The sequence below is a fragment of the Daucus carota genome, chromosome 9 (assembly GCF_001625215.2).
Source record: "Daucus carota subsp. sativus chromosome 9, DH1 v3.0, whole genome shotgun sequence".
Classification (NCBI taxonomy): Eukaryota; Viridiplantae; Streptophyta; class Magnoliopsida; order Apiales; family Apiaceae; genus Daucus; species Daucus carota.
Genome location: NC_030389.2, coordinates 1,537,850 through 1,565,247, shown reverse-complemented (window position 1 = coordinate 1,565,247; position 27,398 = coordinate 1,537,850). Strand labels below are relative to the sequence as shown.

Genomic DNA, 27,398 nt, shown 5'->3' with positions numbered 1-27,398 from the left:
GCAGAACGGAACAGATGCGAAAAAATGACAAAGGCAAGTTCACATATTTCATACAGATAGAATTCCTGCCCTCAGGGGTGAGAAAAAACCGAACCTAAAACCGGTAAAATCGATCAAAAACCGAACCGTATAAAAATATCCGAACCGAAACCGAAAATTTTAAATACGAACCGATTCTAATGGATACGTTCCGGTTTTAAGTGAAAACCGAACCGCAAAAAACCGAACCGAACCGATTATTAAAATAATAATAAATAAGAAAATCTTAATCTTTAATTTAATAATATAAGATTCGTTCCACAAAGACTAAAATTATTCTCGCGAAAATCTTAATCTTTAATTTAATCAAATTAGACCAAAAAATTTTGAGTAGAATTCGGATTAATCTAAGTTGATAATTAAAATAAGAAAATAATATATAATTATTAATTATTCACCTAAAATTGATAAACAGCTATTGTAATTAGTTAATAACTATTATTAAACTAATAATTAAAAATAAAAAGAAAACAAAATATAAAAAAAACAAAAAATCAACAAGCCGCATATCAGTACCTGAAATAAAAAACAGAGTGCACACGAAATAAGAAAATAGTTACTCGCCGTCGTCGCGCGCAAACCCCAACCAAAACTAAACAAACAAAAGTTTATCACCGGAATTTATAGAGGTCATCGGAATAGCTTGAATCTCACCGGAAAATTAATTTTCCGGAAAATCTAGTCATTCCAAATATAACAAATAAAAACCCACTAACCTCTAAACCAAATTCAACAACAAATTCTACACTAAAAAATCCCTAAACTGCCCATTTTTGACCAAAACAAGACTCAAATCAAACCAACTAAACACCAAACTACACCGAATTTCAAATCTAGCCTAAACATAATATTAAACAAAATTATTAATAATATACTTCTAGCTAATATTCCCTCTATTGTCCCATTCATTTCTTAACATTTTTTTTCCACTGTCTGACATGCACTTTAATGAACGTATAAAACATAGTTCTATAATTTTTTATTCAAAAAAAAAATTATATAATCTAAATATTTAAAAAATAATTCTGTGCCTGTAAAACTTGCCACCATTACTCTGACCTTACTGATCATAAATTAAAATCTTTGTGGTTTAATTTGATATGAAAAATTTGCTATATTCCCAAGCATGCTTTCAATGCTTGGCTTATTGTCCAAGAACATCTGCACACCAAAGATAGGATGATTGCGTTTAATATGATTATTAATCCCAGATATTATCACTTATATTAGTATATAACCGCTCAATTTAGGTCACGTATTATCTTCTATAAAATGATCCTACCCTAAAACTGGAATATGATTCATGATTCGTATTCATTTTGCAGAGACTATCTGAATTTCTTGAAATCTCATAAGCTACTAAACAAAAACTCAGTCTCCAAAGGCATGAGATAGAAGGGCCTTCATGAGAGTGTTTTAGGTAACAACACTAGGGACAAGACCATTTAAGTGAGCAAAGGAATTGATGACAGTATTAAAGGTAAATTTGTTAACTGGAATGCTTAAAACACACCCCAGCATATCCTGATATTCATCTAAAGTGATACGTAAAGTGAGACAATTTTCCGTTAAACGTACCATAACACCCCTGCATATTCATCCAAAATTTAGAATTAAGCCGTTTACCGGTCTTTTCCTGTTGACATTATGCCCTGATGTTGAATGTCCAGACCCGGACAGTACCTATTAAATATGAATGTATAGAATGAAAAACCGAGCAATATCACTAAATTGATTAAAAAATAAGAAGAAGAATATGACAATTGTAGGTTATGCCGAACACTGCCATCAGAAATTTTTTATGAACTAGAAACTCGTGATTACTACTTGTGCAAACACACTCTCACAAGTCATCTTCAGCATAGTGCATATTTACTAAACAACATTTTTGGCTCCCAGTTTCGTGATGTCTCAAAACTATAGTGGATGGATGTGGTTTGATACTAATGACTAATGATATAAGATAAATAAATATGCAGCTGCTGACAATTGGCAGCATCTGAAGTCTAGTACTACACATCATTTATTTTTACTCCTGATTATATAGGCACAAAGTTGTAGATAAATATACTAGTGAATGCCAGTTTACCTGCGTTTTCTGCATATCCTTGGAACTTTTGCGCAAAAATAAACCAGACGAAGAAAAGTTTAGCACAATTCGCTATGTACTATTTCGGACATTACAAGTTATTTGTATCGACTTTGACATCACAACTTCTGCTTCTATTTCTAAGAGTATAAGCCTGCAAAATATCCCAAAGTGTACATTTATCAGATATTAGTATTTCATCAAGCAATAGTACATTCGCTAGCTAGGTAAATTTGTTCGGAATTGTGGCGCACAGAGTATGCAATGATCTGTCAGTTTAGGGATCATAGCATTTAAATGTCACGATATATCAGTCATTGCCTCAATACAGTAATAATATTGCACCGGAAACTGATAGGATGAGATAAACACTCCAAGAGCCGATATTTAAGAAATATTTAAGGATCGAAGGATTTGATTTTGTCACATATTACTTTGGTATATGATAATAAGAACCAAAATTCAGTACAAGAAAACTGAATTTGCCTTCCATTCTGTTTACTTATCGATTGCAATTTCATTAGTTTTTGCAGTACACACTATTTCTACTGGGCTATGTAATTGTCAAAAGAAAAAAGTTTTGACATACCTTCAATGTATCTTAGTGCCATTGTGCATTGCGCTCCTGTTTAACTGTCATTGGAGGCATCCAGTGCCTTCAGATTTAACCTGAATACAAATTTAGCTGCAGGGGCCATACCAAAGCAGGAAGATTTTGATCTCACATCTTCACATTAAAGCGGGAAGGGTGCAAGCAGAGTTTGATTTGCAATGTCTAAATCGTACACTAATGAGTTAAGGAATGGAGCCCTCTTGACCAAGATATAAATTGGAGAGGAAATACATATAAGAACTTCGTACTAGTATATCCCCACACACCATCAGATTCTTAAATATCCAAATAGATGCCGACTTCAGCAACAAAAGGAGGCCAACAGCAACTGCTGACTTACCGTAGTGCTAGGCAAGACCAGCATAGTAAATAACAGTAAATATCATTCAAACATCGTGAACTTATAATAACTGGACCTATCCTGTCACCAATCTGGTGGTTACCTTGTTATTACTTATTACTGTTAATCGGATACCCTCTCACCATGGTGAAGAATGCCAATATGTTGTAACATTTATTATATCCAAATATGACGAGGAAGAAAAATGAGCTTGTTTGTGAAAGCCAAAATATGTGCTAAAGAGAATATCCAGAATAAAGTTATCTGAATATATGCATTATTGAGGTATTACATAGGCTTCTTTTATTATTTTCAAATGCTGATTTCTTTTTCTGTATATGAGAGGCATCGAGATGCAAAGTTTCAATTCTGAATGACAACTTGAACATAGACCGTACTCAATACAAATAAAAGACATAGTCTTACCGTCTCGTATATATTGTCTATTGGCTCTTAACAAACTAATGAAACCCCTTACATTGCTAATTAGAGTAATTCATTGCTCAGTAAAACATGTTACTACAGCAGAAAACTTAAGGAAGTTAAAAGATGACAATACATAACAATGAACCATAAACTTCAGTACCTATTGCAAAAACCATTTGCAGAAAGCAAGAACGGAGGGGTCCTGTTCTTTAGATAATAGGTCTAGTACCATGGATGTGGTAGACGCATCTTCTGAGAATTTACGAGCTCGCATGTTCTCTACCAGTACAGCTGCTTCTTCATATCTTTTATTTAAAAGACTTCCACGAATGATCGTATTATAAGTCACATCATTAGGCAAACAAATGCTCGTTTCCATTTTAGAAAGTAATTCCTTTGCTTCCTCAAACAACCCTTCTTGACAAAGTCCTCTGATCATTATGTTGTGTGTTATGACATCGGGTTGCAAACCTCTCAAAGCAAGCTTATCAAAAATATTTCTGGCCTCATCAAGTTTTCTGTTCTTGCAGAGACCATCAATGAGGATATTATGTATTTTAATATCATAAACTATACCTGTACCTTCCATCACTCGAAAGAAGGAAATTGCTTCATCCATGTATCGGTTCTTGCAAAGGCCATCCAATAAAATTTGACATGTTATGATATCTGGTTTATTACCTTCTTTTTGCATTTCATGGAAAAGGTTGACCACCTCATTATGTCTGCCCATCTGAAAGAGGCCATGCATCAGTGTATTGTAGGTTTCAACTACAGGTTTCAGACCTTCAGCAGACATTTGTCTGAGGAGACTGATGGCTTTGTCTAGTTCCTGCCTCTTACAATAGCCATTTATCATAATGGTATAGCTATAACAATTTGGCGCTATCCCATTACTCCTCATGGTATTCAGCACCTCTAGTGCCCTGTACATTTTGCCCGTTAAACAATAACCATACATCAGTTCATTGTATGTGATTGAATCAGGAGGCACACCTTTCTGGATCATAATTTCAATCACATCTTCTGCATCTGTTGTCCTCCCTTCTTTGCAGTATGCATTAGCCAATATATTATAGGTGTGCAGATCAGGAGAGATCTGCCTAACACCCATCTCAGTTAACAACCGCCCAACGTCCTCCCATCGGCCGGAGCTGCAAAGACCTTGAATTAATCTGTTATAGGTTATAACATTAGGTGATATGCCTTTGTCGTTCATTTTAGACACAAGATCCAATGCACGATCTACTCGTCTTTCTTTGCACAAAGAATCAATAATGGAGGTATAAGTTACTATATCTGGTTTACAACCTATCTCCTCCATGTTTCTTAATAACTTGACAGCCATGGAAGTATTTGAAGTTTTGCAGAGACCATCAATGATGGTGTTATACATAACTACATCAGGCTGAATTTCTTGAAATATGATAAGCTTCTTAAACAAATCCCCAGCCTCCAAAGGCCTGTCTTGAGACAGAAGGCCCTTGATGAGAGTGTTGTAGGTAAAGACATCGGGCACCCAACCACTCTTGATGATTCCAGCAAGCAACGAAAAGGCATAATCAAGTGTATTCAAGTGACAACAGGAATGGATGGCAGTATTAAAAGTAACAATGTCAACAGGAATGCTTAAAACGCGCAATTCTCTAAACATGGAGACAGCTACAGAGTATTTTTTCATCCGAACAAGGGCAGTTAACAGTTGGTTAAATTGCAGAACAAGAAGCCCAGATTTCAGAAGGAGCATTTTATCAAACACTTGCAGAGCATCGTCGAGTTTATCGAAACCTTCTTTAGACTTATGATAGAGTAATTGTTTAAGTTCGGGATGAGTGGTGGATGTAGAAGGAATAAAGGGGGCTTTGAATTGTGAATTAGGGTTAGGTTTAGTAGAGAAAGGAAGAAAATGAGAATGAAAAAGAGATGATAACGGAGAATAAGGGCTTAAAATTAGAGGCGTTAATCTCAAAAAAGTCATTGTGAGAAGAGCTCCTCTCTTGGCAGCCATTGCTGAAACCTCATTGAGCTCCAATGTGCTGGGATGTTAAGAAATTAGTAGGTGGTGAATGTAATTAGACCGTTTGAGTAGTTTTGAACTTGTAACAATGTAAATGATGTTTGTGTCATTTTACTGGTTTTTTTTTTTTTTTGACAATGCAAGCTTATATGCCTTACAAATTAGTATCTGTTCTAACAATTCTCGGGGTGAGCCAGAGTCGAACCCGGGTGTCCCGGGACAACAGAGGATAAACCCACCACTGGGCTATCCAATCGTGCTCCATTTTACTGGGTTAAATATCACGGAGATAGACCGAATGTGTTAAAAAAAATAGTGGGGCTGTTTGGGTGAGCTTAAAATAAGTGCTTATTGCTTAAAATAAATAAGTGGAGTAGAAGTTAGAAGCAATATAAGACTTATAAGTGATTAAAGTGTTTGGGAAATAAGTAGAAGCCCTGGAACAAAAGCTAGCATTCCTAACTTTTTTTAAGTGTTTCTTGACTTCTTACACAAACGGTACGAAATAAGTGCTTCTAACTTATAAGTCGAGAAGTCCGGCTTAAAAGGGGGGCCAAACACCCACAGTATGCCACTCATTTCAAATTTGACTCAAATGAATTTAGAAGGTGCTTTTAGAGGTGGGTTCAATGGAGACCCAAGATTTTAGAGTTCTTAGAGACTTGTCTTACATTTTTGGTAATATTTTTGTCCTGCATTTCTAATAAACAACAATTTCAGAACATTGTAGTTTGTAGAATAGATTCTTGAGATATTATGGCTTCAGTTACTGCAAGATCATCAGCATGAGTTTTAGTTTTAATTCAAAACTATCTTTATAATTTACACTATTCTTGTCCTGCATTTCTAGTAATGTAATATTAATAATTTGTCCTGCATATTTGTGATATATCTAAGTGTTATTTTGTCTTGCAACAAATTCAATTGGTTGCAGGACAATGACGATGAGTTCAGTGCCAATCATAGCAATGTCCAACTACATCTTTGTTTTGTATGCAATTATTATTTTTATTTGTTAGGATTTCGGTGACTGAATGCCAATATTATGAAATTATCATTTTATGTTCTGCAGGATTTAGAAATACTGCTTGTTGTTCACCGCTTTAGAAGTGCAGGACATGATAGAGAGAGAAAACGAATGTGCAGGACAAATATATGCAGTCTTTGGATGTTTAATGATTGGATGGCCATGATTAGGTCTCTGTAGTCTCCAAATAATATGGTCTCCATATAACTTTCTTCGGTGCTTTTATACATATAATTTATTTTTTAATTTTACTATTAATTTTATATTTTTTTGGTAGAAGGTGCTCAAGTCGTGAGCCCTTCCTATCCGTCCATGTGTTAGCATGTTAATGTCATCGGACATAAAGATGTGTATTTATTATTCATTTCTTCGGACATTTGGAGCCTAATTTTCTCCAAAGAGCATGGTACTAGGTGGGCCAACCAGCTCTAGTCTACGTGGACCTCCTTAGAATCAGATGTATGGGCTAACTCTCCATCCTCTCTTAGGGCGAGGCTGAAGATGGGCTTGAGACCAAGATAGAATAATAATAATAATAATAATAATAATAATAATAATAATAATAATAATAATAATAATAATAATAATAATAATAATAATAATAATAATAATAATAATAATAATAATAATAATAATAAGTCCCGAGAACCAGGTATAGTCGACCTTTTTAGCATCAGGCGAGCGTTCTGAACAAGGTCTAATCACTGAGGGTGAGGACTCTAACGAAAACTTGGGCTACTAGCTACTAGGCCGCAGGGCTCGGCCATGTCGAGGGCAAGGACACATATCGGGCGAGGACCTCATTGAAGACCAGAGCCGCTTGACACTGAGCCTCAATTTTCGGGGCAAGCTAGTGGCGAGGACCCAATAGGAGGCGAGGTTGACTTCAAAAATGGACCTTCCTGTTTATAAAGCGAGATTTACGCAGTTAATAGCAGAGTCGATATGATATTTGGGCATTATGCTATAGTTATTAAATTCTAATTATCAAACAGCTTGAACTATCCCTTTTTTTTTTGTTGAAATAAGCTTGAACTTAGGTATGAGCATTCACCCCGCCCCGCTCGGTCCTGACCCGATCCCCGCCCCGTTCGGGTCGGGGATTCGGGGAATTTTTCGGGGTCGGGACGAGGATCGGGGGAAGTTTTAAAAAAAAATCGGGAATCGGGACGGGGTCGGGGATTTGCGTCTCCCGACCCCGATCCCCGACCCCGATTATATATATAAATAAATAATAATATATTTATATATATTATACTAAATATATTATTAAAAATAGATAACATTTATAATATAATAAAAAAATCTTTATTTTTATTGATTGATTATTAATATATTATAATATAATATATTTTATAATTATAAATTGTCGTTTATTTATATTATAAATCAATTTTAATATGATTTGATGTTGAAAATATTTGATAATATTAGTAGTATATTAGGAGTTAGTAGTTTGTTTTTTTGATTAAAAAGTATAACATATATTATAAAATTATTATGTTTATATTAAAAAATAAAATTCCTCGAATCCCCGCGAGATCCCTGTTCCCCGTTCGGGGCGGAGATCGGTGAGAAAAATAATCCCCGTTCGGGGAATAACACTCCCCGCCCCCGAAGTACCCCGCGCCCATCCCTACTTAAACTATCCTAGATGCTATCCTATATTTATATACTCTTCTAGATGCTGTACACACTCATCCACTTGTCAGCACCCTGTTTACTCTCACATTTAACTCCCATGTTAGAACCAACATTCAAATGGTTCACAAGAACCAACAAAAAGCACTTGTCATTGCTCCACACACTCCCGAACTCTCCTCTTTTACTTTCCCCCCACTTTCATCTCCGCTAAACATAACACACCCAACAAAATTCAATGAAAATTAAACAACCCCTCTTGAGAAAAACAATAAAGATTCATCCTTTAAACAATCAAAACAATAAAGATTCAACCTTTACACATATAAAAGAAGAAAGATTCAAACTTTCTACATTTAACAATGAGCCCGCCTCAACCAGAAAATACCCACCAAAAAATGAGGAGAAAATGCTCAAATTTAATGCCTTTATGTGTTCTTGTTGTGGTGATTGCAGAGATTATGTTTCTGGGTCGAGTCAACGTTGCTCACAAGAACTCTTTGGTTAATTCATGGGCTGGCTCGTTATATCAGTTTAGTACATTGCCTTGGTCTTTAATGAGCTATGGTTTTGATGATGATGATAATCGAGTCGGGTCGGGTCAGGTCGGTGGCATTGAGGAGTACTCAGTGCCTGATGAATGTGAGGAATGGTTGGAGAAACATGATTTTGTGGCTTATTCTAGGGATTTTGAAAAAGAACCCGTTTATGTTTCCGGGTCGAATGAGGTTCGACCCATGACCCGGTTTTGTCAAATTTTGGTTGTGCATTGTTTGTTTTTGTGGTTTTTTAGCTTGGTTTGATTGTAAAGTTGATAACTTGGATAGAGATTGTGGGTTGTTGATGTTTATTTTGGATTTTTATTCTTATTCTGTATTGAAGTTTAGAGATTGGTAAATTGGTAGGTAAAAGTGCTCGGCTAGTACCGCAATGAACCGAGATAGGGAAGCACTTATTGTGTTTGTAGTATGTACATGCTTGTGTTTGTAGGGCATGTACCTGTCCTAATTACTTGCAGTTTTGGATTGAAATTTGAGAATGTATAACATGTGTGCATGTGCCGATTGTTGTCCTTAATGCTCAAAATTTGCTCAGGCGGATGAACTGGTACAGTTGTTTGTGGTTGCTGGTAAACTGCTTCTTTGATGCCAAACTCATCGTTTATAGTCAATCAGGCTTACTAGACAGCCTTTAAAAAACCTAGGTAGTTTATAGCAGTCTTATAAGTAGTTACTGTATCTCAGTGTATGTATGCTGATTACATGTTTTTCTGTCTATCTCTGGTTTTGCATATCGAAGGACCAAATCTCAGGAATTAGCCAAGTTTTGTTACAGATAAGATGGGAGTTGCTACTCCTTGGTCTTCTAAGAAATTTACTGCTACAATTAAGTAAATAATCTTATTGCTTAACAGTTATTTAAAGATCTTACCACTTTTTTATGCCAAGCACAGATATGTCTAAACAATTTTGAGCTGTGGCAAAAATAAAATTTGTTCATGTGAACTATGTGTTTTTTATGTGTCTTGAAGTGCATGGTGTTCTAAACTTTCTCTTGTTCGCATCTGTTTAGGACATGAAATCTTGTGCGGTGGGATGTAAACTTGGATTTATTCGTGACAAGAAGGCTGACGCTACGTTTGGAGCTGCAAAAACAGATAAGGGACCCTTTGTACTTCGATCAATGGAGCCAGTTAGTTACTATCCGGAGAACAATATCGATTACGCAAGACGGTGGGTAAGCACATTTCGAAAAGACTCTTTGTATGTCTTAATTTTGGAGATATGGATTCGACGTATCTCCTAGTGTTGAAATCATATCTTCATTTTCCGTGGCTGGAGTATATTCTTTTCAAACCCACCTCGAATCTTTGTATTACTAGAACAAAATTTGAAAGGAAAGTTGATTTCAATAAGAATTATGAGAAGGCACTGATAGGTGCTTTTACTTCCACATTAGAACTGCCGACTCAATCTCATATAATTCCCTTGAACATATACTTGGTGCTAAAACTTTCAGCGGTCCAACTATGGAAGTTAAATATGAATGCGGTATAAAATTGATCTAGAGGAAAATATCTTTTATTTTACCCCAAGATATATACTTTTTTCATATAAACTATCAAGCTTTAATCTGAACGTCCCTTGCTCAATATCGTTGCTGCTTTTTCCCTTCAATTTTGCATGTATTTACCGAGTCTAATAATACAAGTTCCTCTAGATTTGTCACTTATAGGAGTTACTTAAACTTTCTGAATTATATTAAGTATATTGCTTTGTTCAGTTCCTTCTCGGACGGAGTTTGTCTCTATGCTTCAGGTCTCTTTTACCGTTTGAGACTCGAATTTGTATGCAATGACTTGGACTTTTTAGGTGAAAGTTTTTAATCTCGTACTTGTGGCAAAGGCGTTAGCTTTGACAATCATTTTTATATTAATATCCTTGGCCAGAAGTCAAATGAACTAATAATCTTTTTCATTACCAGGAGGGGATATGCCTATATTATGACAACTAGTCTCTCGTCAGATATTCCTGCTGGATATTTTTCTTGGGCTGAGTATGACATTATGGCTCCTTTGCAACCTAAGACCGAGAATGCTCTGGCTGCTGCTTTCATCTCTAATTGTGTTGCTCACAACTTACGCTTGCAAGCTCTTGAAGGTCTTAAGGCGGCAAACATTACAGTTGATTCTTATGGTGCATGTTACCGAACCCGTGACGGAGACGGTGAGAATTTTGGAGCTCTACTTAATTGATGCCCAAACCCTGGCAAGGCATGTGTTGCAAGGGTACTCTTCATTTTTAATGATTGTTAAGTTCTGCCACAATTTTGTGAAACTTGGTAATCTTTAATTTGTGTTACCTGGAAGGCGTTATGTTTTTAAGTCTGAGTTTGGGAATATCTGTTCTTATGGTATTTTGTTGGGTCATATTCATGTGCCCTATTATAGGCTATGGTTTCTACTACCTTTGTGTAAGGATGGTAAGATCCTTTCGTATGCCATGGGACTAGGGATTTATACTGTTATATCTGGTGACTGCACTTCTGGTCTAAATTTTGTCTGGGAGTCATCACTATCTAATATTTACATAAGATATGAGAGAGAGAGAGAGAGAGAGAGAGAGACTTCATAATTTCTCTATCAGTCTTGCAGATAAGTCTCTTTGTCTTTTATATATCATCTCTTTATATTGTAATCTATTAATGCGTTATATTAGAAGGGATTGTCGGTCTTACATGTATAAGTGTGTGAACTTTTGTCAAGTGCTCCAGCTAGTTGTGGGATTGTTTTCTTTTCCATGATTTTACTAAAGCCGTCTTCACAAAGTTAATTTTAATCTACTCATAATATAAATTTAACTTTAGCATCATCTGTTGAACAGGCATCCAATTTGTATTTATATATTGTAGTTTGCCTTTGCAGTGAACAAAGTGGATACTCTGAAGCGCTACAAATTTAGCTTGGCGTTTGAGAATTCCAACGAAGAAGATTATGTTACTGAAAAATACTTTCAGTCTCTTGTTGCTGGTATATACTTACTTTTGTATCACTATCACAATTTGGCTTTTTGGCAGCAATATCTGTTAATGGAGGCAATATAGATCTCTTTCCTTCAGCAACATATAGTTTATATATTCATGTTTTGGTTGCTTGCTTTCTCTTGCCTGTGGAAGCCACTTCTTGTATTCAGTACTAACAAATATTATTCGCAATCCTCCATGGTTGCAATATTCCTGTTTGTTGGATTTACCCTCACATTTATTAGTGTACTCCCTCTGTCCCAGTCAATTGTATACGTTTCTTTTTCACTGCTCGACACGCTTTTTAAGGCACTTATAAAACATAGTTCTACAACTTATTTTTAAGATTTTCTTTTTTTGTATAAAAGTATAAATGTTATACTTTTATACAGAAAAAGAAAATTTTAAAAATAATTTACAGAACTATACTATATTGAAGCATTAAAGTCCGTGCCGCGCCCCCGTCCCCCAATGTATACTATTGACTGGGACGGAGGGAGTAGTATTTATGGAATTATGCAAAATCATGGGATACTTTGTAATTGTTGGGTGGCTGATAATTCTAGAAAGCACAGACTTATATTTTATCATCTGCCATTTGGCATACTTAAGAGTATAAACAGCCATATACCCTGTACATATTAGACTTGTGATTGTAGTTACTGTCGATAATCTAGCACTTCTTTTGGGTTTTAATGGCCAAGACCGAGAGGTAATGATGTTTGCTGTTATTGTAAAGTTTGTTGATTTTGTAGGAGCTATTCCCGTAGTTGTTGGTGCTCCAAATATCCAAGACTTTGCGCCTTTGCCTGGTTCAGTTTTACATATCAAAGAGGTTAAACACGTCGAACCAGTTGCCAAGACCATGAAATACCTAGCGGACAACCCTGATGCATACAACCAGTCACTTCGGTAAGTCAGATAATATCTGATTAATTGTTCTTTATTTTTTACTTTAAATGTTCTGGGCACATTTCATCCTCAACTACGTCTTACTATCAAAAATTTGGGCGTCTACATTATTTAGGTGGAAATTTGAGGGACCTTCTGATTCTTTTAAGGCTCTTTTAGATATGGCAGCAGTTCACTCATCATGCCGCTTGTGCATTCACATTGCAACAATGATGCGTGAGGAAGAGGAAAATAATCTGAACTTGACGGAACGCCCTTGCAAGTGTACCCGAGGCTTAGAAACTGTATATCATGTATATGTACGAGAAAGAGGGAGGTTCGAGATGGAGTCAATTTTCATTAGGTAATCATATTTTTGCTTAACTTGTTTGATACACCAATCTATATTATTATTATATCTGCACATTGTTATGCACCCTGTCAATTACGTGCTGGTTGATGAGTAGAATTATTTATAGAAATCAAATGTATGTATGTGTGCGCGTGTGTAATTTTTTTGATAAATGCATAATATGTCCATAGTTGATATTTTGCTTACAACCAAAGTGAAGAGCTTGATTCAATGAATGGACTGTGAAGGTTTGTGAGTGTTGTCCAAGCCGGAGTCTACAGGAAACAAATTCTCTAGAGTCTTTGGAGTAAAGGTAAAATTTGCCTACTTGAGCCAGGATACGATTCAATTTGGTTTAGTGTTTACCAGCCTACAAGCTCCATAAACATATAATAACCCGTAACTCTGATTTTTTTTTTCCAGCAAGTTATAGAAGGAACACTCGTAATGCTACATGAACTAAAAAATGAACAAAGTTGAACCCTTCAACATTCTTAATTTTAAAGAAATCTCTCACATGTATCTTCTTTCAGATCTGGAAATTTGACCCTCAAGGCCTTAGAATCTGCAGTGCTGTTGAAGTTCAAGTCTTTAAAACATGTTCCTGTTTGGAAGGAGGAAAGACCGAAAATCCTAAGAGGAACTGATGAGCTCAAACTGTATCGGGTCTATCCTCTTGGTTTGACACAGCGAGAAGCCCTATATACATTCAGTTTCAAAGGGGATGATGAATTAAAGATTCACATTGAGGAAAATCCTTGCGCAAAATTTGAGGTAATATTTGTATAACTCAAACGCTAACCACAGCATCACTAACATTTAGCTGACAACAGAACAATGGCTAGTTTTACTCGATTATCGTTTATTACACATTGCTTGTCATCAAAGGGCTGTATGGCTAAGCTTAAAAAAAGTGACTTATTGCTTAAAGTAAAGAAGTGGATTATAAGTGAGAAGTTGATTTGGATTTATAAGTTGTTAAAAATGTTTTGATACAATGGCTTATAAGTTATTTAAGTATGTATATATATGGTTGATCATAAAAAGTGAGGATGCACAACTTTTTTTTTCTGCGCTTTTAATACCCCTCAGAAGTGCTTAAATTTATTTGCCAGACATGCATACAAAAAGCCTGACAGCATTTCTTTAGTAAAAAAGTTGAGAAGCTAAGGGGGTGTTTGGTTTTCAGAAGCAGAAGCTGCTTCTGGCTTCTGCTTCTTTTGACCCGTTTGTGTAAATAAGCAGAAGCACTTTTAAGAAGCTGAGAATGCTAACTTCTCCCTCACAGCTTCTGCTTCTTTTCCAAACACTTTATTAACTTTTTTACTTCTCACTTCTAATCCACTTCTTCACTTTAAGCACAGAATCACTTTTTTTAAGCTTAGCCAAACGGCCCCTAAGTTGCCAAACACCCACAAAATGTTAAGATGCAAGAAGCTACACTAATGGTAGCCGAGTTGCAAGTTGAAGAGCCTTTCTAGGTAACAAACGATGTATCATAATTTTATTATTAGATAAGTTTTGAAATGTAAAAAATTAGATAACGCATTCGAGAAAACAAACCATTCGAGAAAACAAACCGTAAAAAAGTACACTACTTGAGACGGAAAGAGTATCAATTGATCTGCCTTTTCTTCACACCTTGCACGGACGGAGCACAGCTGTTGTGTACATTGAATGCAAGTGTAATTTTAAAACGTGTGTACAAGCAAAAAAGTCAAATGGACCCTGTACGAGTGCGTGTGGCTAAGTCACCAAGAGTCATGTGGCGTCTTGTTCAGTTGTTCCAGCTTAGCTCTTGGCTGACTGGGAAGGCCAACCCCTTTCTTACTTTCCTATCCTTTTTTGTAAAACAACTTCCATCGATTAATCTATATTTAATAATTCGTCGAACTGATTAATTTTCTGATTAATCACCGATTAAATCGATTAATCAATCTGATTAATTCTTGATCAATTTAATTAATCACCTATCAGTATTTACATGATTTCATTGATTAAGTCTGATTTACATTTTTTGTAACACTGCTCAAAACTGTTGTTTCAAAAAGATATTTTTTAATTTATTGAATTAATTTCCAACAAAAAATTACAATTACTACTATATGCCACCTTGCTTGCTTTGTTTATGGACCGTTCGTGCTTCCATATAACAAAAGTCGCTAGAAAACAATGGGCAGCTCGCCACATACCTAAACATAGACAAAACAAAAGGGTCACAGAAGAGATAACTATCACACAAATATGTTTATGATCGAGTGAACATTATTTTAATGTAAATTCAACTCTCTCCGGCCAAACCACACGATGATGCGTCCGCGAAATAATGGAACACTCACATGGCACACTTATCGATGTCAAAAAATAACGTCAGACTGGAACCTCTTTCGTTGGCTCTTCCGGGACAAAAATATTTCGTGATCCTATCACTAAAAAAGACCATCATAATGGCCCCGATTGTTTCTGAGAAGCACAACTTCTGATTTCTAATTCTTTTAACCCGTTTGTGTAAATAAGTATAAGTATTTTTAACCTTCAAAAAAAAAAAAAGTATAAGTATTTTTAAGAATTTGTCTCAAAATTTCTCTTCTTTTCCAAACACTTTATTAACTTATTTATTTCTCACTTCTAGGGGGTGTATTCGATTGGGATTTTAATACATTTTAATCCACTTTTTTACTTTAAGCCAGAAATCACTTTTTTTTAAATTTGCCTAAACGGCGCAAATGTTTTTGAGTTATAACTATGACGGATAAACATAATAGCCGGAACATATTAACCGTATGATTTTGAGACCGTTTGACTCAATTTAAAATTGTGCTCGATAATTTAACATGATTTAATATATTAAGAATTTGAAATATTTGTTGGATAATTTGATTTTATGAATGTTTAAAAATTTAAAATAAAAATGAAAATGATTTACATGTAACTTATTTGTGAATAATTTCAGAACTTTTTAAAAATTAAGTCACTAAAACATCTAAATTAATTTTAGTTTCTAATTTATTTTTGACTTTTATACAATTTCTAACTTAATATATAAATAAATAATTTTTAATTTAAAATCGAAAATAACTTAAAACCCGATCTTCAAAGCCAATCAGGCTCTTTTATCTTTTCACCAATTTCACCCCTTGACAATGAAATTTAACATTTAACACCTTACACCTCAATAACACACAAAAACACCCTGCCCTTTGGCACTCACCAAAAGTCCACCACACTCCCCTTCTCATCTACAAAATGTTCATCACCTCCTCTATCAGCCACCACTCACCACCACTCTCCCCGGCAGCACCACCAAAAACTCCGACACCCTCCTCCACAAAATGTCATCCTTTTCTGTCAAGTTCTTGGCACCTCCCATGCTACAAAACACAAGCTTCTACACCAAGAATTCCAGGCTACATGCAACTCCTCCAGCTCAAACAGCCGTGCCACCGCCTTCTGCTGCCGTAGAAGGCGGTGATGGTGGCGAAAGGCTGGAGGCTAGAGTGGAAAAAAGAGAAGGCTACTGGGTTTTGAAGGAGAAGTTCAGGAAAGGTATTAATCCTCAGGAGAAGGTTAAGATTGAGAGTGAGCCCATGAAGTTGTTTGTTGAGAATGGTATTGAAGATCTTGCTAAGATTCCTATTGAAGATCTTGATAAGTTGAAAGCTACTAAGGATGATGTTGATGTTAGGCTTAAGTGGCTTGGTCTCTTCCACAGGAGAAAGCATCACTGTAAGTTCTTAAAGCCTTGTGATTTTTATTTGATAATTAAACGCGCACACACACCCGTCTTATCTTTGACAAGGTTCCGACCTGAGACCTCGTGTCAGCGAGGTATGATATGTTTATGTTAGAATATAATATGATCATGACAAGACCCCTCGTGTCTCGAGGTTTTAGGAGAATTGGTCAGGTGATATAATATGATCCTCTTAAGCCCTCCTGGATGTTTTGGAAGAATCGATCACTTAACAGTTTATGTAAAGCAGTTTTCAGAAAATGAATTTCATAAATAAGATTTATCCCGAGAAATTAAAAATTCGAACAATCTAAATTGTGTTTTTTTTTCCATATGCCGAATCATGGCCTGCTCTGTTTCGAGGTTATATTTTATGCTCTAAAAAGTGTTTAAATGGTGTGATCAGATGGTAGATTTATGATGAGATTGAAGCTACCGAATGGAGTTACAACAAGTGCACAAACTCGATACCTTGCTAGTGTCATAAGGCAGTATGGGAAGGAGGGTTGTGCAGATGTTACCACTAGACAAAACTGGCAAATTCGGGGTGTAGTACTACCTGATGTGCCAGCAATACTAAAGGGACTCGACGAGGTTGGTCTGACAAGTTTGCAGAGTGGGATGGATAACGTGAGAAATCCGGTTGGAAATCCGCTTGCAGGAATTGATCCGGATGAGATTGTTGATACAAGGCCTTATACGAATTTGCTATCCCAATTCATCACTGCTAATTCGCGTGGAAATACAGATTTCACTAACTTGTAAGATTCAAAACTCTCTTCTATATCATTTCTCCTTGATTGTTTCTTTACAATTCCGATGATTTTAAACATTAGATTCCAGTAATTGCGATGTTTTTTTAAAGCCAATTCTAACCACTAATTTTTTTCAACATAACAGGCCTAGAAAATGGAATGTGTGTGTTATCGGTTCACATGATCTGTACGAGCATCCCCATATTAATGACCTTGCTTACATGCCTGCCACAAAGAACGGAAGATTTGGATTCAATTTGCTAGTTGGCGGATTCTTTAGCCCAAAAAGATGTGCTGAGGCAATTCCTCTTGATGCCTGGGTTCCAGCAGATGATGTGATTCCATTGTGTAAAGCAGTGTTAGAAGCTTACAGAGACCTCGGTACACGGGGGAACAGACAGAAAACCAGAATGATGTGGCTAATTGATGAACTGGTAAGCGGAGATTTGTCTTAGTAATCCATTTAGCTCTCCTTGTCCTTAAATGAGGCACATCGGACTTTAGACTATACAAAAATTAATCTTTTTCTGTAAAATTTGTGCATTGTGGCACTGCAGGGTGTAGAGGGATTTCGGTCTGAAGTTGTGAAGAGAATGCCTCAGCAAGAGCTAGAGAGATCATCTTCCGAAGACTTGGTACAAGCACAATGGGAGAGGAGAGACTATCTTGGTGTCCACCCACAAAAACAAGAGGGCTTCAGTTTCGTAGGCCTTCATATTCCAGTCGGACGTGTTCAAGCCGATGACATGGATGAGCTAGCTCGACTAGCAGACGAGTACGGATCAGGTGAACTACGTCTTACTGTGGAGCAAAACATCATCATCCCAAATATTGAAAACTCTAAGCTCGATGCCTTGCTCAATGAGCCTCTTTTGAAGGAAAGGTTCTTACCCGAGCCACACATTCTCTTAAAAGGACTAGTAGCTTGTACTGGCAATCAGTTCTGTGGACAAGCCATAATCGAGACCAAGGCCCGGGCTCTCCAAGTGACTGAAGACGTGGGACGACTAGTGTCTGTGACCCGACCCATTCGTATGCACTGGACCGGCTGCCCAAACACGTGTGGACAAGTTCAAGTTGCTGATATCGGGTTCATGGGGTGCATGACAAGGGATGAAAATGGGAAGCCTTGTGAAGGCGCGGACGTGTTCTTGGGAGGGAGGATCGGAAGCGACTCACATTTGGGAGAAATCTATAAAAAAGGTGTCCCTTGTAAGGACTTGGTGCCATTAGTTGCGGAAATTTTGGTCCAAAAATTTGGTGCAGTCCCAATAGAAAGGGAAGAAGCTGAAGATTAGTTATCACTTTTAGTAACCTTCAATCTTCCTGGCCTTTTGATCATGCAAGTCTAGCACCGTGAACCTGTGCTTAACGCGATAGTCAAGTGTTTACTCGAAAACGGAGCCAAGAACATATCTACAGTATTCGAGACCTTACAATCATGTCCAGTGGTTACTGTCGTTTTTTGTTTTCTCATGAGATATATAGTACTGTGATACAATTTGTTTCAGGGCTCTCATACAAGTACCAAAATGTGCAAGTATATTTGCAAGAACATTGATTTTCGACAATGTAATAAGTACACTATATTTTTAATTTTTGTGAAATAAAGATATCTTACTTTTCTTTCCATGTATATTAATATTAGATTTGAGTTTTTATTTTTCTTATGTATCAAATAAAGCATAAACTATAATAAGTTAGAGTCGAATTGAACAATATCAAATTCGAGGATCTGTTGAGCAAGTTAGTTGATGTTCATATGGATTATTAGCGAGTTATTTAATGTTCATATGAACTATTAGCGAGTTATTTAATGTTCATATGGACCATTAATTATATGTACAAGATAATTAACATATATAGACCATTAATTATATGTACAAGATAATTAACATATATGTAATTATATATGACATATATGGAAAAAAAATTAGAAATCGATATATTATATAACAAATTTATTTATTTGTCAAACACTTATTTAAAAGTGTTATTATAAAAGAAAATACCAAAATGTATTTAATAAAGAAATCTTCCCACAATATGATGAGCTATTTCTGCTGCGCACCAATCTCGATATTCATATTCGAACACAAATCGTACGGCCACGATCATCTCTCACGCCACCAGATCACTCCACTTTGCCCCCTCTTTCTCTCTCTCTAGATTAACCTCTCCAATTTCTCTCTCTAGATTTTCTGTTTCGCTTTAATCTCTCTCGCTCAATCTCTCTCTTTCTCTCTCTCTCGCGTATACAACATAAAAACAAATTAGGGCAAATAACAATGCTCGCTCTCTAATGTTCATATGTAATTCACATTTTTTCAATCAATTGATGATTTACAATCTTCGATTTCTTCACAGTTCGAGTTGCTTCAATGGACTCGAACATTAATAAAAGCGACGTAAGCTCCTGGCATTTGATCTTCTCGCTGTTGCTCGCCTTCGTTTTCCTTTTTCTTCGCTTCGTACTCAATCGATTCGTCTTTCGTGTAAGATCTCTCTCTCTCTCTCTCCCTCCCTCCCTTACAATTACACACACATTTACATATATCTATGTGTATTCATGTTCAATTTGATTATGTTACAAACTGGTTTAGTTTATCAGCTGCTATGATTTATGTCGATAGTTTAGTAGCAATGAAGTAGTGTTCCTTTTAGTGAATGTGTATATGATTTTCGGAGATTGTTGAAATGATATACCTGCAACGATTAGTTTAGTTAGCTCATTAGCAGTAGTATATGCTTTAGTAGTATATACATATAATTGATTGTACATACATTATAGATTTATAGTATATACTTCCTGTATTTTTATTTTCATTTTTTCATTTCGGAGATTGATATAGTTATTTGTTAGTAATGATTTATGTAGATAGCTTAATTAATGAATAATATATTGTATTTTTGATTATGTCAGAGAATAATTAATTAAATGCACTAATTACTTTCGATAAGTTAGTGGAGGAGAAGTAGTATTGGATCTAACACACGCGCGCACTCATAAATCAGTTTTTTTCGTTAATTATGAATTTGTAAGAGATTGATATAACTGTGTCTTTCCGATGATTTCAAGAGTCTAAATAATAATTCAATGCAGTGATATATGTGGAAAACATGGTAACCTTGAAGCATTATTAGCTCTATTAAATCCTGAGTTTAGTCATGTCACTTGTTTGCCATTGCACAATTATCACTTGGCTATATTTTTACATACCTTAATATATCTAATTTCTATATCTTCATATTTAAGTTGATCACCTTAGCTGTATGAGATCTTGTATAGTTTCATCTACCTGTATGATTATTCTTGTTTTCAGGCAGGATTGTTACTGTGTTCACCCCTCTGATGTCAAATATTAACTATACTGCGCCTAATGTCACCTGGTTCACTTCATCCCAATGATGTCCGGCTCTTATATTCAGATAAATAAATGAACATGTCAATTTAGGAATCATATATGTAATACAAAATAGAAACATAATAAGCTACCTATTAAAGTACTGCAATCCATTAAATATACAACTTCACCATTTTCATGTTTTAATCTAATCTTGCTATCAGGAAAATTATTGTTTTTCTTCTTTCATTGATTTCAAAAATCATTTATTAGACTTTTTGTAGTGTTTAGAGGGTTAGTTTTTTTTTGCAATGCACGGACCTCCTTTAGTATTTTATATATTATTTCTCATGTTTTTTTTTCATATAATTATATAAAAATTTTGTGATAGTATAATGTGAACAGTAAAGTGTAGATTAAGTCATTGTATAGTTAAAATATTTAATTTTAATATGTTGTTTATGAGAATTGAACCTTTGAACTCTGGTGGTACGAATTTATAATATAAAATATTATTGGTATTGGACCTAACTGCTGTCATCAATTTGCTTTTATAGATCCAACGATTGTTATTATTGAAAGGGATGATAAAAAAAGTTTGACCATACTACAAATTATACACTACCCCAGCTATTATAGTATATAGTATAAATATATATATATATATATATATATATATATATATATATATATATATATATATATATATATATATATATATATATATATATATATATATATTTCAGGTCTGTCATCTGTGCAGCTTATACTTTCTCTATTTTCATCTAATGTAATGGTTTCTATGACAATCTTAGTTTTTGATGATTACATATATTATTATCTCTACTGTCAGTCTGATTTTTTCATAATGTGCACTTCTCTTATTGTCTTTGCTTATTATACAGAGGTTGGCCATTTGGGTATTGAGCTTTAAAAGTATATCTTTGAAATATGACGAATCTTCACAAGCAAAAATTGAGAAGTGCATGGAGTCTATGTGGAAGCTAACTTACTATGGCACTGCCGAAGTTTGTATACTGAAGGCTATAAACCACGAGAAGTGGTTCAGGAGTACAGAGGAATACTTCAAAGGCTGGCCGAATCAGGAGTTGACGTGAGTAATCTACTAGTAAGATAGCCCAAGTACCATATCACTTTTATTAATATATATGTAATGTAATATTAGTCAAAGGACCAACTTTTCTATTTTAAAGTAAGTGCTCATAATTAAGTACTTTTATTAGCTTAGCCAAATATCATATGCGTCTTTCCAAAAGGCTGAAATACAGTCTGTGATATTAAATTAAAGCACAGTAACAAGCAATATTAATACTCACTCTATTCCATTTTTCTTGTCCACGGATAGAATTCCACCTCTTATTCACTCAAATTAACTTTCGTAAAACTTGAGAAAGTTAACACTTAATCTCCTATATTCAATTGACCTGGAGAAAATTTGGGGATAAACAATTGAAGAATTGGGACAAAGGAATTTGGTTGGAGGTAATATAAAAATTTGAAGCACAAATTAAAAAGTAATAATTTCAGGTATACACGTAGCTAGTAAATTAAAGGGTACCTAGATACCTCATTTACCACTTGTAAGTTGTAAAGCAACTTGATTATGACAGGGTATCTATCTTAAAACCACGAATAACAGTTGATTAATAGTTGCCTTTGTTAGTGTACAAATACAAATATAATGCTTTTCTGGAAACATGGTTTTACCTGTTTTTATTATGTCTGTTTTCCTTATAATTGTGCAGTAAGGGTCCTGCTCATGACTCATATGATTCACCTCTTACGGTATAATGTATAATGTTTCTTTCTCCTATACAAGCAGTGAAAATTTTAGTCCTGCTGAATTTTATCTTGATCATTTAACTCCAAGTATGTCTAAGCTTTAAATTAATGCATGTAATTTCATAATAAAGCAGAACTAACTTTACATCGGAAGTATGATTGATTTCCCATTAATATTACTGAAATACTTTTGATGTCTTTCTTGAATCTCATGGTATGTGCCTGAAATCATCAGTGTTATTCTAAATGGTATGATATCTTGATTGTAAGATTGCCACTTGCACATGATCTTGTTTAACAGTAGAATAATATATTTACCTAAATTAGTTGTAATTTTGATCTCATTTGTCACTCAGTATACCTTCAGTGACATGTTATTCTTACCTTTCAGGTTTCCTGTAAAGCTTTATTATATGTGCCAGTGTGGGTTCTACCTCTATAGCATTGGTGCCTTGGTCAAATGGGAAACACGCAGGAAGGACTTTTCTGTTATGATGTCTCACCATATAATAACTGTCATCCTCATTAGTTACTCATACATTACAAGGTATCTTTCTCTAGTGACATTTAGCACTATAATTAATGCCTTTGTCAGTTTTATATATGTCAGTGTAATGCATGAAGGTTCAGGCTATAGATTTATATTAAGTCTCCACATTTTAAGGTTGAGTTCATAAATGTCTCTACATTTATAAGATGCTCCAGTAATTTCCTTGTGCGAATTCAAAGGTTGATGCTATATAAATCTGGGGTTAAATAGCTAATTCATCACTAACCTGGCTGGAAACTTGCAAGGTTGATGCTATATAAATCATGTTTTCAACAACATGACCCAGTTGCAAGTTTACGGCCAGGTTGGTGATGAATTAGCTATTTAACCCTATAAATCTGTATTGTCTCTATATTGACCCATCGATGTCTAATGGTCTTGTTGTCATTCCTGCCTGGATGCATGATATTTGGTTTCTTCAGTCACAGGAACCAATCATGTTAAGGGTGGGATGCCATATACTAGCATATGATATTTATATAGATTGGTCTCTGAAACTCTCCTAGTTAAACTCCTTGCAAATTATCGACATGGCGAACCATCTTTGGGACAACTTTGTAGTGGCTGGCTTTGTATTCCAGAAAGTCAGTCTCTGCTTATTTACATATATTATGCATAAAGCTAAACGAGCTTTACCATAGGTGGTCACTGTAATAACATAGTTATTCACCTGGGATTTTTTTATTTGGACAACTGTACTAAGACTCAATTTTAGCAAGTAGATCCTTTATAGTTTTAGTATGTCGCTCAGTGATATTTTTCTTTTTGTTGAATTATATAGTCTTTTTGAGAGCTGTCCCCTTTTATTCGATCTGCATGCCTGATCTCTATCCATCAATTAAAATAAATCTTCCATATTTAGTAACTTAGAGAACTGGAGGAGACTAATGAGCTCCATTTGGTGCATGCAGTTTGTGTGTGTGTGCACACTGTGCATGACCGTGGCATACATTTGTGTGTGTTAGTTGACATGGCATAATACACGTTCAGCCCTTTCAATTATAAGGGGTTTTAAAGGCTTGTTCTGGAGCTAATTATGAGTACTGTATAACTATAACTGGCCTCCAAGAAGTAACCACATCAGAAGGAAAATTATCAGATCATGCAATGAAAAAGGGGACAACCATCTGTTAAAAATAACTTTATATATGTGCTCACTTTTCGGCAATATTATCCTGTTTAAATTATTTCTCTGGATTGAACAAGATATGGTGAACTTTTGATGGAAATAGTACTAAAAATATGAAATATCTCATGTAGGTTCTTCCGGATCGGGTCTGTTGTTCTAGCATTGCATGATGCAAGTGACGTGTTCATGGAAGCAGCCAAAATTTTCAAATATGCTGAGAATGAGCTTGGTGCAAGTGTACTTTTTGGGTTTTTTGCTATTTCATGGCTTCTAACGAGGCTTATATTTTTTCCATTTTGGGTTATTCATGCTTCAAGGTTTGTTCCAAAAAAGACCCTTTTCTCAAAATTATGAGTTAGTACTGTTATAATCTGCTCCATGACATGTTGGCTGTGTTTCAATTTCTCAGCTATCATCTTGCTAAGGTCTTGAGGCTCTCAGAGGCATATGACATGTTACTATATTATGTTTTCAACACAATGCTATTGACCCTACTCGTGTTTCACATCTATTGGTGGATACTCATATGCTTTATGATCAAGAGGCAGCTAAAAAATAGAGGGCAGGTTGGAGAAGATATAAGATCTGGTATGCATACTAGCAGTTCTGTTTTAGTTATTTAGCAAAGCTAATTTTTATGAGGTGCAGTGGTGCAAATTTAATAAATCTGCTAAATAAAAATACATGTATATTGTTCTCATCTATGCAACGGAATACAAGTGTTTGACCAGTGACTTCTTGGTCAGATCGTGTCTCCGTCGCTCTTCTTACTAGAGTTTGAGGGTTTGAATCTTGTCGAAGACAAGATGAGTGCGAGTATGTTTAATTATCAAAAAAAAAGAAAAAGTTCTTGGAGAGTACTTCAGTGCTATGGAAAACAACATTACCATTTTAACATCAATCTTTGGTCAATTGTATTGACAAAACTAAAATATCTCATCCACAATTTTTGGCTGATTAAGAGGTTTTGAAATTCTTTAATGTTTAAGTAGGGTGCATATAAATTATAGAACTCTGGTAAAGACACGCTGAATGAGAAATCTCTCTGTCACCAGAGAACTATTTACCTTCTAGTAAAGGACATGGGCGGAAGATAGAACTATTTGGCAATAATATGTGTGAAGAGAATTTCCTGTTGCCTGTCCTTTCACAGTTTCTTTACTTGTAGAAACAGTTATATGTCTGTATTAAAAGTAAAATTGTTGTTTAGTTTTAATTTCTAGCTTTTAATACTTTTCAGTTTCAATAAAAACTAGATATCTAATAACTTTGTTCTATCTGAACATAGATTCAGAAGATGATTAGTTGGATGGATCTGCACCTGGTTACTGTTCCGGAGGAGAGATATTATCCTGCCAGAGGATTACATTTGACATGACTGTAGATTTGTCACTGTATCTTTATGTTCTCATATATCGTAGAATGGGTAGGCATCTTGGTATAGATCTGATGTATAAATGATAAGAAGTTAACATGAGTTTTTTGCTTGCAATTCTTACCAGAAGGGAATTGTATTTTAGTTTAGAATTACAGAAAATTATATACTAGAGTCTATATTCAGGTTCTTGGGCTTTACAACTGTGGATTTGCTTTGTTCATACTATATACTGTCTCGCATGGTCTGATAATGAACAGAGATCTTTCATAAAGTGGCTCTGGATCTTTCTTTTCTTAGCGTTTGAAACAGTAAGAAAAGTGAAGCGTGTTTGGCGATTTTCCTTTTTCTAGAATTTGGAATAGTAAAGTAAGTGAAGTAGAATTGTAGATACTTTGTGAAGTAGGTGTTTTATATTCGTTATTTAGTCAAAAATCAAGGAATTATTTTAGAAAAAGGATAAAAAAATAGAATCGCGCGTTCCCTTTTTTTTTCAGAAATAAATTCTTATTTCTGAAAAATAAAGTTCAAGTAAACGGCAATAATATTCCTAACAACTTGAATGAAATTCAACATTCTGATAAAAAGTAAAAAATATTCTTAACAATATTCTTTGACTGCATCTTAATATTATATATGTAAATTTTATAAGTAAATTACATGTATCTTTTGATAATATATGTAATAGAAAAGACAAGACAAATTATTATCTTAAAATAATAGTAATATTAAAATGAAATGTGAAACATCAATATTGTTCATGGAAGCTTCCATGTTTCTTCGCTCAAGGATGAAATATTTCCAAATATTTCTTTAACCCATTTCGATCTACTTAATTTTTTAATTTTTTTCAAGTTCGCAACACCTGCAAATTTTTTAATTTTTTTCCAAGTAAACAACACCTGTAACAGACAATGGGAAGAGACATATGTAGCTTTGATTGAATCCATTGTGAAAATAAGTCACATTTATTATTTTTTGAGATTATCTAGATTGTCTTAGGATTCAATTTAGTTTTATATTAAATTAGTATAGTGTATATTGCTAGCTTAGTTCTAGTCATGGATGACAAGTCAGAAAATTTGTTAAGGGTGTAGGAGGCACCCTCATGCTTTTCTTTAAATTTACAAAAATATGATATGTTTCGGATATACCAGTCACAAGAGAGAAGAGATTTAGAGATGAGAGAGAGATTTGAAAGTTGAGAGATGGACTATTCATTTCATAACCTTTCATAGTAATTCCACCCAAACTTCAAGGGCGCCATGGCTAAAAGGTACGACAAAGATATTTTGATGGTCGAAAGTTAAGAAATGTCAACTTTGCCCACCCCCGTTATATACCGGTATACGCCATAAGGGCTAAAAGATACGACAAAGATACTTTGAGGGTCGAAAGGTACGTTTTTAAACTTCGAGGCCGCATCGGAATTTCCACCCAAACTTCAAGGGCTAAAAGGTCATTAAGCCTATATTTAATTATTTATGCACTGAATTCATAACAGAAAACAAATTTCCCGCCTAAGAATTGGTTAAAACTATCCCACAACAATGCTCTCCCATTCAAGAAGACTTGACCTAAAGTCTATGATAGCTCTTTTGAATATCGATCTTGCAACTGAACTAAAACTTCATCGATTGGGAAATCAAGAAACTTGTGAATAAACTGTTCTGCATTTTCCCAAGTAGCTTCGTGATCAGGCAAATGCATCCATTTGACTAAATACCGAATTTGAACACATTTCCTCGGTAA

The 27,398-nt window shown here is 35.0% G+C and overlaps 4 protein-coding genes and 1 long non-coding RNA gene across 8 annotated transcripts; 3 read left to right on the top strand and 2 right to left on the bottom strand.

Annotated features, from left to right (window-relative positions):
* Positions 1–1,074: 1,074 nt before the first annotated feature.
* On the bottom strand, positions 1,075–3,024 carry LOC135149102 (uncharacterized). Its single transcript, XR_010287166.1, has 3 exons — positions 2,718–3,024; positions 2,129–2,282; positions 1,075–1,722 (listed from the first exon to the last, which is right to left on the bottom strand). It is a non-coding gene; the product is annotated as an uncharacterized LOC135149102 (long non-coding RNA).
* Positions 3,025–3,201: 177 nt separating this feature from the next.
* LOC108201013 (putative pentatricopeptide repeat-containing protein At1g12700, mitochondrial) lies at positions 3,202–5,628 on the bottom strand. Its single transcript, XM_017369299.2, has one exon. It carries the CDS (start codon positions 5,513–5,515, stop codon positions 3,668–3,670), a length of 1,848 nt encoding a protein of 615 aa, XP_017224788.2. The 5' UTR covers positions 5,516–5,628; the 3' UTR covers positions 3,202–3,667.
* Positions 5,629–8,282: 2,654 nt separating this feature from the next.
* LOC108201987 (glycoprotein 3-alpha-L-fucosyltransferase A) lies at positions 8,283–13,819 on the top strand. 4 transcript variants are annotated; one of them, XM_064083945.1, is made up of 8 exons: positions 8,284–8,920; positions 9,765–9,925; positions 10,677–10,918; positions 11,617–11,721; positions 12,470–12,626; positions 12,742–12,969; positions 13,206–13,270; positions 13,491–13,623. In XM_064083945.1, exons 1-7 carry the CDS (start codon positions 8,555–8,557, stop codon positions 13,252–13,254), a joined length of 1,308 nt encoding a protein of 435 aa, XP_063940015.1. In that variant the 5' UTR covers positions 8,284–8,554; the 3' UTR covers positions 13,255–13,270; positions 13,491–13,623. The 4 variants fall into 4 exon arrangements, 2 of the variants coding, with proteins under 2 accessions (XP_063940015.1, XP_017225827.1); XR_010287165.1 differs by having other exon boundaries at positions 8,283–8,920; positions 12,786–12,969; positions 13,206–13,632; XR_010287164.1 differs by lacking the exon at positions 13,206–13,270 and having other exon boundaries at positions 8,283–8,920; positions 12,786–12,969; positions 13,491–13,625.
* A 2,338-nt stretch (positions 13,820–16,157) lies between these two features.
* Positions 16,158–19,081, top strand: LOC108202728 (ferredoxin--nitrite reductase, chloroplastic). The gene is made up of 4 exons (XM_017371255.2): positions 16,158–16,683; positions 17,097–17,451; positions 17,591–17,879; positions 18,003–19,081. The coding sequence occupies exons 1-4, from the start codon at positions 16,290–16,292 to the stop codon at positions 18,741–18,743; spliced, it is 1,779 nt and encodes a 592-aa protein (XP_017226744.1). The 5' UTR covers positions 16,158–16,289; the 3' UTR covers positions 18,744–19,081.
* Positions 19,082–19,612: 531 nt separating this feature from the next.
* LOC108200958 (ceramide synthase LOH2) lies at positions 19,613–25,849 on the top strand. Its single transcript, XM_017369237.2, has 6 exons — positions 19,613–19,940; positions 21,695–21,903; positions 22,984–23,139; positions 24,403–24,588; positions 24,681–24,859; positions 25,560–25,849. The coding sequence occupies exons 1-6, from the start codon at positions 19,827–19,829 to the stop codon at positions 25,574–25,576; spliced, it is 861 nt and encodes a 286-aa protein (XP_017224726.1). The 5' UTR covers positions 19,613–19,826; the 3' UTR covers positions 25,577–25,849.
* The last annotated feature ends 1,549 nt before the right edge of the window (positions 25,850–27,398 follow it).